This window comes from Euphorbia lathyris, chromosome 6 (assembly GCF_963576675.1).
Source record: "Euphorbia lathyris chromosome 6, ddEupLath1.1, whole genome shotgun sequence".
Lineage (NCBI taxonomy): Eukaryota > Viridiplantae > Streptophyta > Magnoliopsida > Malpighiales > Euphorbiaceae > Euphorbia > Euphorbia lathyris.
In genome coordinates this window covers 16,953,904-16,964,639 of record NC_088915.1, presented here as the reverse complement: position 1 = coordinate 16,964,639, position 10,736 = coordinate 16,953,904, and the positions used below count along the sequence as shown (strand labels likewise).

Sequence of the window (10,736 nt, the reverse complement as noted above, 5' to 3'; positions counted from 1 at the left end):
GCACAACATATCATCCTCATCATAATTTTCTTCGTTCCAATAGGACCGTGGAGGATATACAGTTGAGAATCTCAAACTGCCAATTTCACAAACATCCTCGGTTGAATTTTTAATTCCGATGACCATCCTGCACCATTAACTCATTATCATTTTGTATTGTATGACTACTCCATATTGCATAGGAAAAGGAATGCGTAATTTTAAAATTAACTATTAATGTTACCTTCTCACATCTGAGGAAAAACAGACGATTCTCCTTTGAAAGTATAGTGCCTGGACTTTTGCAACCAAGGTAAATGACAAACTCATCTGAAAAATGAAGAAATCAGAATACACAATTGCAGGACCCAGAATGATGCAACAAAGATGAGAGAGATAGCGAGACTTACCGTTATATCGACGCAAGATCCCTTCAAAAAAATTTGGCCAAATCTCCCCTTCACAACTAGCCTTTGTTGTCCATCAAGTGATCCACTTGTCCCCAACTCAGCAAGTAAGAACGTCATCACATGGTCTGGCTGTCGATGCATTCTGAAATTTAACCATAAAAGAAAAGGGAATTATGCCCTCAAATTTCAAAGTAGAGGCAAATTGTATACTCACTTCACATATATACACCACACTAATGAATCTTATCTCTAAAGCAATCAAACAGCACATAAATAAGTTTTGACAAAAAGGAACATCCAATCAGACATAAGATAATATGACCACTTAACCACCTATATGGAAAATGAAATCCTTCACGGGTAGATCTTCTCTATAGATACCAAAAAATAAACATACAGAAATAACACACTATACACCACAAATTATTTGGTCCGGACATCTTTAAGGCACAAAACTACACTTACTTTTTGCAAAGACCCGTAAAATTCACAAAAACAGTTTTCTTTGTCCCTTCACGAAGATCCAGTGGAGGTCTTATTACAGTTTTCCGCCTATCTACAGCTTGCTCCGAAACAGTTTTCTTCATCCCTTCAAGAAGAACCTGTGGAGGTCTCATTACAGTTCTCCGCCTATCTCCAGCAAGCTCCGGATTGTTTTCACGCAAAATCGGTGGAGAAATAACATATAAAGAATGCTCACGGCTTCCTTTTGGAGATGATGCCTTCCCGGTCTGGCGTAACATCTCTGCAAGTTTGCAACAACAACAACAAAGACATAATCATAAACTCATAACACCCACTTAAAGTTAAAACTAAAGTATCCATACTTTTTTATGCCATTTTCTTTTATTTTCTAAACTAATCTCAGTCATTCATCTCATTTTTAATCCATAGCTAATAATAAAAGAATTTAAAATTCCCAAAAAACCCTAACAAAGCCAAGGCGCGCCGCACGTTGATAGCGCCCAACTCTTCATCTGTGTAAGTATTTTCCTGAGGATTGGGTTTATGATACATATAAACTCTAAAGTAGGAACTTTATTTGCGATTTATTAAGTTTTTTATATATTTTTATATGTAATTAATTATATAAAATTTGTCATGTTCGGACATGTGTCTTATATTTTTAAAAATGCCGTTTGCCACACCCGTGTCTTATATTTTCTAAAAATGCCCTATTCACCTTATTTATTAATGCCTCACTGTGTACTAACCCTGTTTAGTGAACCAGCTATCAAACTGAGAACGCATAGCTTCCATGAGCTGAGTCAAGTGGGTAAGTTGATTTCCTATATCAGCTATACGCCTTTCAACTCCTAATCTTGCATCCGCATCATCGAACTTTTTTTGGATCTGTTAGATACCAATTCTAATCAATTTTAATTCCTACATGAAAAATCTCCCTCTCTACTAAGTAAGTCACTGCAATAGCAGTCAATAAACAACCTAACATTCCTAATAATGGGCTAGATCATTCTCTAAAAGTGGTACCTTCTCATAGACTATAGAAGCGCTAGGTTCACACATGGGATTGACCTCTTGTCTAGAAGAAAAAAAAATTCCTCCACCTCTATCCGATTCTGGAGTTTCACCAAACTTGCATGACCCGTCATCATTGGGTTCATACATGGGATTGAAACTCTGGTTCAAATAAACCATCATGCAAATTATTATTGAAGCGAAATGCAATTATTTAAAAAATCGAACCAAAGTGTTCCTCACCTTATTTAAATCAGCAGACGCAAAAGTTGAATTGAGCCTATTCGATCCACCAACCATAAAATCATTTTTATCATCTATTTGGCACAGATCATCATCATAATTTGCTTCATTCCAGTAGGCTGAGCATCTCAAATTACTCATTTCACAAACATCATCGCTTGAATTATTAATCCCGATGTTAATCCTGCACCATTAACTCATTATTATTTTCACAAGTAAAAAAAATAGCACCAGTCACCACACATCAACTTAAAACAGAAGAAAAGGTTAAGTAGCTTACATATTCTTAATATTCAACCCTTCATTTGCCAATAGATTAATAGATTCCTGAAGTAACAGAAAAACAGTAGTTGAAATTTGAAAGATGTAATGTCAAAAGAACGAAAGCAGTCAAATCTCGTGGCTCTTACTCTAAGAGAATTGTGGAAGACTAAACAAGGTTTCTCGTACTCTCCTGTGACAAATGGATGCTGCATACATCAAGCATGAAAAATTACTATGTGAAAGTCACTTATATTAGTTAAACAAAATACAACTGTAAATTTTATAAAATGACAAATTTGTTTATTAATTCCTACAGAAGAACCGGGGGACTGAAAATAGCTTCATACATATTTAAAACAACATAAAACAATAACAACTAAATTTATAGTTACCTGCAACAAGTCAGATGCAGTAGCCCTCAAGTCCGGCTCCCTGTTACAATGCCATGATTCATATGAGATTATGATAAAATCATCAAAAAGGTTTTACAACAGTATTCATCTTTAGTTATAGTTCCTAAACTCAACAAACTAATATCGCATCTCAATAAAGTATAACCAAGACATAAATAAAAGTACAAAGTAGTAAATATATCAAGATCAAGACTATACTTCTCGAAACACTTCAACAAAAAGTCCTTTCCCTCAGATGAAAGGTGTTCAGGGATATGAGGATGTGATTTAGTTTTACCAATATGGTGGACGACAGCCATCTAAAAATTAATTAATTCAGATGAGAAAAAGCACCACTGATTTCAATTCTTAAAGTCTACAGAAAATTTCAAGAACAAATACCTCCTCTTGATACTGCTGACTCCATGGGGGGTTTCCCGTAGCCATCTCAATCACAGTACATCCAACACTCCATATATCAGCAGAGCTAAGAAAATGAATTTCACAGTCAATCATTGCCAATAATAAAAAGTACGAATATCAGCAAGCACGAATATCCATGAGTAGAAACTATAAAATGCACTTACAAGCTATGCCCAGTCTGGAGAATCACTTCAGGCGCCATCCAGCATATAGTACCCTTGAATGACTTTGCACACTGTAGAAACATAACAACCTCAATAATGAGGGGGGACCCACCTAAAGAACCCGAAGAATACAAAACCTTTGAATGGAAAAAAAAAATGATATGGATACCTGCTCTGCTACTTTTTTGGATGCTCCAAAGTCAGCAAGTTTAATGCACCCCTCGTTATCAACAAGAATGTTTGCCCCCTGTAGAGAAACAAGCAGTGACAAATTTGAAAAGAGAGAACGAGAGAACAATAATTTCTTAAACATAGAGAGCTTACTAAAACAAAGCAATACCTTGATGTCCCTATGCATGATCTCATTCTTATGTAGGTATTCTAATCCCAATAAGAGTTGTTTTGTGTATCTTCTTATTACCTATATGTTGAACAATTTTATGGAGTGAGAGTCTTTCAAACAATTGCATTAAAAAAATTCAGAGTTTGAAAAAAATTCAGAGTTAAACTTTCACTTACCGACTCGTGGAAGGGTCCTAATTTCCCCAGAATTGATGATATGGATCCACCAGGAACAAGTTCCAACAGAACGTTTAAAGAGTCATCTTCTCTAACGGTTCCCAAATATTTCTAGCAAGCAAAGGGGGAAAAAGTTAATACTTCAGCAATATTCAACCATAATCACTAACAACACATACTTGAATATCATACTCACAACAATATTTTGATGTGAAAGATTCTTGAGAAGTTCTACTTCTGCTTCAAGCTCCCTTATGCGAGCCTATTCCAAATCCAAAAAGGTAAGTAAAATAGGAAATACTTAAAAGCGAGAGTAAATCAAATCATAAGCTAAAAATTTAGTTTTAGCACCAAATTAACCATTAACCAAACAAGAAAATGATCCAAAATCCAATCCATACCTTCGTTTTCTTTTTCGAAGCACCATTTCCAGCAATCAAAACCTATAGAAAAAATAACAAAACAAAATAAATGCATGTTCAACACAAAATCTAAATAAATCATATAGTTAAACGTATAACATGAAGTCTTTCTCATAGCAATAATCACTAAACCTGTTTAACAGCAAGAAGCTCTCCAGAATCAAGATTCACCCCCATATAAACCTTACCAAACGAACCTTCCCCAATCAGCTCTCCCTTCTGCCAACGGATTGGGGGAGTATCATCTTTTTTACTATGAGGAAGAGTTGGCAGTGTTGGAGGCTTAGAAAATAAAACCATTTGCGATTTGCGACTGCCGGAGCCGATCTTCTCAACAAAACCTCCAAATCGTCCATCATCTCTAGAAGTGGATTTAAACACTAGGGGTCGGGGAACCGATCCAATGAGATCTTGCATCTGCATATTAAGAAGAAATCTCGCTTAATAAAACAATGACATAATAAAAAAGAAGATAGAGTTAAATTAAGAAGTGATAATACATAGCTGAGTAAAATTTATAACTCAACCACCATAGCAAACAGCAGCAACTTACATAAGAAAAAGGTAGAAGAATTACAACTAAGGAGGGCTCAGAAACTCTTTTATAGTAGAATTAAGGTTCAATTTTACATCTCCAATAAGAAAAAGGATTGACCAAATGAGTCAATTCTCATTTGAGTCATTCAAATTGGCAATGAAATTGCTCACTTTGGTCACAATTTAGGTACATTTGATATTCACCCCATAGATTCAAAATAGGATAGGGAATCATAATTTATGACTATAATCAGGAATTGTAGAACTTGAATAACAATGCTGTCATGATATGATTGGAAAATAGTTCACATGGCATTTACACAACAACTGGAACTGAAAACTTTAGAATTATCGATGTCAATCTAATGATATACAACATTACAAGTCCAATTTTATCCTTCTATAATTTTCAATTATACCTTTTCCCCATTACAAATGTTCCTCACCCTTTTGTTTCCATGTAGGATACAGATTATGGAGAGATTATTGACAAACTTCATGACTAAAAAAAGTCCTTACCATAAAATTGAAGCACTGAGAAAAGACTGCAAATTAAAAAGGAAACCAATCACATCAAGAGCAAACTATACCTCCTCATATATATAATCACGGTTACTCGCTTCCCGTGGATAACACTGCTGTTGCAGCTCAAGTCCTTCTCCTTCATCATCTCCTGCATGATCTAACCAAGGCAAATAAGATATAATAGTAACAATATATTCAAAACAACACATGCGTTCAAAAATATTGAATTTAAAATCCTTACCATCCAAATCTTCTCTTGCTTCCACACTTTCTTGAGCATACTGCACCAGAATCAAATGGGATTAGAAAAATCTAATTGAACAAAGCAATTAAAAATTTGTGATAATTATGAATAAAATTGATAAAGTTTAGAGTGATAGGATACCTCACGGACTACTTCCTCGGCGCGACTTTCACGCTGGGCATTGGTCTGCTCAGCAATCCACTTGCGGCATTGATTAGGATAGGAAAAGGGATGCCATGGCTTCTGGTTGAGATAAGAATGGCTCCAGGCAGTGCCAGATTTGGTAGAGCTTGCTTCTGGTGGGCTGCAAACAAAAACAATCATCATTTAGCTTTTAACTAAAACCTAGTAATGCACTTATGAATATATTCACATTTAAAAGAACATAAAAAGCAGCTTAAAAAAAGAATAATATGAGAATCTACATTGCAGAAGAGACTCACGCTTCAAGTGGTTTCTGAAATGGGTCATCCAAGTCCTCTTTTTTCCTTTCATCAGCAATCTCTGCTGCCTTGGCACTTTCAGCATTATAACCAGGTGGACGAACATACATAAAGCTAACAGCTTTCATCATCTCTATCTATTTCATCAAGTCGCACAAAAAATAAACCATTCATAAAAAATTAGGGCAAACGACTGCGAGAAACAACAGAGACCGGTAACACAAAAAATAAACCATTCATAAAAATTAGGGCAAACGACTGCGAGAACCAACAGAGACCGGTCACATAAAAAATAAACCATTCATAAAAAATTAGGGCAAACGACTGCGAGAACCAACAGAGACCGAATTCGTAAAGGGGAAATAAAATGGGATTAGAAAAATCTAATTGAGCAAAGCAATTAAAAATTTGTGATAATTATGAATAAAATTGATAAAGTTTAGTGATCGGATACCTCGCGGGCTACTTCCTCGGCGCGACGTTCACGCTGGGCGTTGGTCTGCTCAGCAATCCAGTTGCGGCTTTGATTAGGATAGGAAAGGGGATGCCATGGCTTCTGGTTGAGATGAGAATGTCTCCACGAAGTGCCAGATTTGGTTTTGTAATCAACTTCGCCATGAGAATGGCTCCACGCAGTGCTCAATCTAAAAGATTCCATTTACTTCTTTCGTTCTCCTGTCTTTATGATTTCCCCTCTCTTTTTTTTTGTCCTTTATATATCTCAAAATTCGCTCGACATTTCAAATTTCATTTAATCCTGTCAATTTTCTTATTTTCTTTTTGCCAAAAAATAGAATAATTAAGTCGGTGAACTTTAACCGTTTTATATCATTTATTTTTTCGCATTTTCAACGTTTGGTTATTGATTCTATTATATTATGGATTAGGTTTTTATTTAATTTTTTCATCGAGTTTGGATTATATACATCATTAAGCCGATTCGGTTTGTTAACATTGATAAATAAAAATAAGAATTCATTAATCAAGAGAGATAAAAATTAAAAACTAAAACGAAATTATATAAATTAATTTCGAGTATATTCTTCCAAACTCGATTTTCTATTCTCCCATTTTGTGATTTTCAACATCTATATATAATATAAAACAGTAACGATGGAGCTGAGGTGTCACTTCCTCCTTTTTTACTGATAAAAATATAATATATTAAGGGTGTTGTTAAACCCAGCCCCAAATTCCCACCCCTAGCCCCGTGAAATGACGAAAATACCCTTTCATGGGTTTTGGGGAGGAAAAAGATTTTTTTTTTCTCTCCCAACACGCGGGCGTGATAGCCCCACGCCTCACCGTGTGGTCGGGCGTGATTGCTACACGTCCGACCACACGGTGAGACGTGAGGCTATCACGTCCGACCACAAGGTGAGGCGTGATAGGCACACGCCCGCGTGTCGAGAGAGCAAAAAAAATAGCTAGTTCGCTATTGAATTAAATCCGTAAATACCTGTTACATAAAAAAAATTAGTCCGCTGTTGAATTAAACCCGTAAAAAAATTAGTCCGCTATTGAATTTAACCCGTAAATACCTGAATTAACAAAATAAAAATTTAACTAAAATTAACAAAATAAAGATTTAGTTAAACTAAATTAAACAAAATAAAATTTACAACAACTAAAATTTACAACATAACAATTTAGTTAAACTAAATAAAACAAACTAAAAATTACAAAAAATTAATTAGATTAATTAAAACCCCTCGGGCGTATGAACATCACGCCCGACCTATGGTGTGGGCATATGAACATCACGCCCGAACCATAGGTCGGGCGTGATAGCCTCACGCTCGAACCACAGGTCGGGCGTGATATTCATACGCCGGAACCGTAGGTCGGGCGTGATGTTCGTACGCCCGACTGCGATTCCGACATTTTTAAAAAATCACCCACAGATTCAATTTTTAAGCTTAGATCAAACAACAAAAACGGTAAATCTTATTATTTTCGCTTTCCCTTTACGATTGTTGTTACATTCCATGTTTTGGTTCACAAATTAGTCCGGATTTGATCAAAGAGTGTGTAGGGTATTTGAGAGGTTTTGTGTTTTTCAAATTTTAGGTAAAGGGTAATTTGGTCTTTTCATGGGACTAGTGGTGGGAATTCATGGCTGGGTTTAGTAATCCACTATATTAACTTTAGTTATATTATTATATTTATTTATAAAAGATTATTTTATCCATACTATATCTAAGAGTTCTACGAAATTTTAATTAATCTCTAAAATCTCTCTAATTCTCTGCATATCTATATCTAAAAGTTCTACATAATCTAAATTAATCCCTAAAATCTCTATAATTCTCTACATATCTATATATAATATAAAACAGTAACGATGGAGCTGATGTGTCACTTTCTCCTTTTTTACTGATAAGATATAATATAAAATATAATCTATATATAATATAAAACAGTAACGATGGAGATGATGTGTCACTTGCTCTATTTTTACTGATAAAAATATATAATATAAAATATAATATATTAATTTTAATTATATTATTATATTTATCTATAAAAAGATAGATTTTATCCGTACTACATTTAAGAGTTTTACAGAATTTAAATTAATCCCCAAAACCTCTCTAATTCTCTGCATATCTATATATAATATAAAACAGTAACGATGGATCTGGGGTGTCACTTTCTCTATTTTTACTAATAATAATATATAATATATTAATTTTTAATTATATTATTATATTTATCTATAAAAAGATTATTTAAAGTAAATGTGAAAATAAAATAATAATATTTAATTTATATAGCATCTTTATATTATTAATTGTAATTATTATATTATATTTTTGAATTTTAAGATGAATCCGTGCACCGCACGGGCCAAAAACTAGTTAGAATTGTCAAAATCGATCTTCTCGTCTTTTAAACTCGACGGAAAAGTTAAATAATGACCAAATTCATAACAAAATCAATGATCAGGAATTTAATATGGAAAAATAATTGATGAGAGGCTTGATTCTTAAAACATGTAGGGCTTGTTTGGTTCGCGGAATAGAGTGGGAATAGACTAGATATTTCTAAAAAATAGTTATTCCTACATTTGGTTTTTTTTGGATGAAATAGTTATTCCATGGAATCCCTATTCTTTGTTTTCATGGAATAATTGTTCTTTTTTTTTTATAGAAACACTGATATCTTTAATAGATGAAACAAGTACAACAAGAAAAATACAAGTAATGAAACTTTACAATAATCATAAAGGCACTAAAACGACTACAAAGAACAAAAATAACCATAAAATATATTAAAAACGAACACGAAAATATATACTTCTCGTAATTCCAAATCCATAGAAAAGCATCTACAAACCAGTCATCATTAAATTGTAAGGAATAGCTATTCTTCAATTTAGGTAAAGAATAGCATATTCCTTAAATTGTATGTTTATAATTTACAAGATTACCCTCCATTAAATCTTCAATCTTCTATTTAGCCAATTTCTCAAATCCTATGAATTTTAGCAAATCCATCATTTATATCATAAAATAAGTGAAAAAATGAAAAATGAGGAAAACGTTAAAAAACGAAAAAAATACGAAAAATATGAAACACGAAAAACGTGAAAACGTTACAAACATGGGAATGTGAAAAAAACTCGAAAAATAGTAAAACGTGAACAAACGCGAAAAACAAGAATACACAAAAAAAAAAAACACAAAGCATGAATAACGTGAAAAAATGACAAAACACGAAATATACAAAAACGTGAAAACATATGAAAAACACGAAAAATGCTAAAACACAAAACCGTGATAATACATGAAAACCCCGATAAACATGAAACTATGAAAAATGTAAAAAAAAACATGAAAACGTGAAAAAATACAAAAAACGTGAAAAAACATGAATGACACGAAAAAGTAACAAAATGCGATAAATACAAAAACACAGAGCAAACGAAAACGCGAAAAAGGGAAAAAAACTAAAAACTAAAACGAAAAAATTCAAAAAACACAATAACATCAATAATACAAAAACGTGACAAAAACACGAAAAATGCGAAAATATGAACAAACGCGAAAACAATAAAACTTGGAAAACACGAAAATACATAAAAAAAATTGCAAATAAAAAAACACGAAAATATGTAAAAACGTTAAATTGTTAAAAATACGAAAACGTGAAAACACAAAAACTAAAAAAATTTGAAAATCACAAAAAGTAAAAAAAAAAATACGAAAACGTGAAAAACCCCAAAAATATGAAAAAATATTATAAACGCATTTTTCACATTTTCGTGTTTTAACATTTTTTCACGTTTTCGTGTTTTTTGTTTTTCATGTTTTTTTTTTACTTTTTGTGATTTTTCGAAATTTTTCACTTTTTATGTTTTTACGTTTTCGTGTGTTTTAACAAATTTTTACAGGTTTCTTTTCTTGCGTTTTTTCACGTTTTCCATGTTGTTTAGGTTTTCGTGTTTTTCACATCATTTTTCATGTTTTATGTTTTTTTTTGTGCTTTTTTTTTTGTATTTTTTTGTTTTCAAATTTTTCTCTACATTTTTTCCTATCATAGCTTTCCACGGCTCTACATTTTTTTGTGTTTACCGTTTGCACAATTTTTTTTGTGTGTTTTTTCATGTTTTCCGTGTTTTTTTGTGTTAACACGTTTACATGTTTTTTGCGTTTTCACCATTTTCCACTTTTATTTCGTTTTTTTCTT

General features: G+C 32.9%; 1 protein-coding gene across 3 annotated transcripts; it reads right to left on the bottom strand.

Annotated features, from left to right (window-relative positions):
• Positions 1 to 872: 872 nt before the first annotated feature.
• On the bottom strand, positions 873 to 6,743 carry LOC136232612 (mitogen-activated protein kinase kinase kinase 3-like). Of its 3 annotated transcripts, none has more exons than XM_066021847.1 (20): positions 6,499 to 6,743; positions 6,045 to 6,181; positions 5,743 to 5,905; positions 5,599 to 5,638; positions 5,423 to 5,505; positions 4,428 to 4,712; positions 4,275 to 4,316; positions 4,070 to 4,135; positions 3,874 to 3,984; positions 3,695 to 3,775; positions 3,524 to 3,601; positions 3,355 to 3,425; positions 3,170 to 3,254; positions 2,987 to 3,087; positions 2,768 to 2,807; positions 2,522 to 2,581; positions 2,392 to 2,438; positions 2,112 to 2,295; positions 1,881 to 2,030; positions 1,469 to 1,742 (listed from the first exon to the last, which is right to left on the bottom strand). In XM_066021847.1, exons 1-20 carry the CDS (start codon positions 6,700 to 6,702, stop codon positions 1,599 to 1,601), a joined length of 2,172 nt encoding a protein of 723 aa, XP_065877919.1. In that variant the 5' UTR covers positions 6,703 to 6,743; the 3' UTR covers positions 1,469 to 1,598. The 3 variants fall into 3 exon arrangements, with proteins under 3 accessions (XP_065877920.1, XP_065877919.1, XP_065877917.1); XM_066021845.1 differs by having other exon boundaries at positions 1,470 to 1,742; positions 5,423 to 5,514; XM_066021848.1 differs by lacking the exons at positions 1,469 to 1,742; positions 1,881 to 2,030 and adding an exon at positions 873 to 1,134 and having other exon boundaries at positions 5,423 to 5,514.
• Positions 6,744 to 10,736: the final 3,993 nt, after the last annotated feature.

What these genes read in the sequence shown, in the direction of transcription:
- LOC136232612 (XM_066021845.1), bottom strand. Translation starts at nt 6,702, where the DNA reads ATGGAATCTTTTAGATTGAGCACTGCGTGGAGCCATTCTCATGGCGAA. An exon ending in CCGAGGAAGTAGTCCGTGAG is followed by an intron (nt 5,639 to 5,742) that starts GTATCCTATCAC and finishes ATTCTGGTGCAG; the next exon opens with TATGCTCAAGAAAGTGTGGA. An exon ending in TAGGACCCTTCCACGAGTCG is followed by an intron (nt 3,776 to 3,873) that starts GTAAGTGAAAGT and finishes TTCAACATATAG; the next exon opens with GTAATAAGAAGATACACAAA.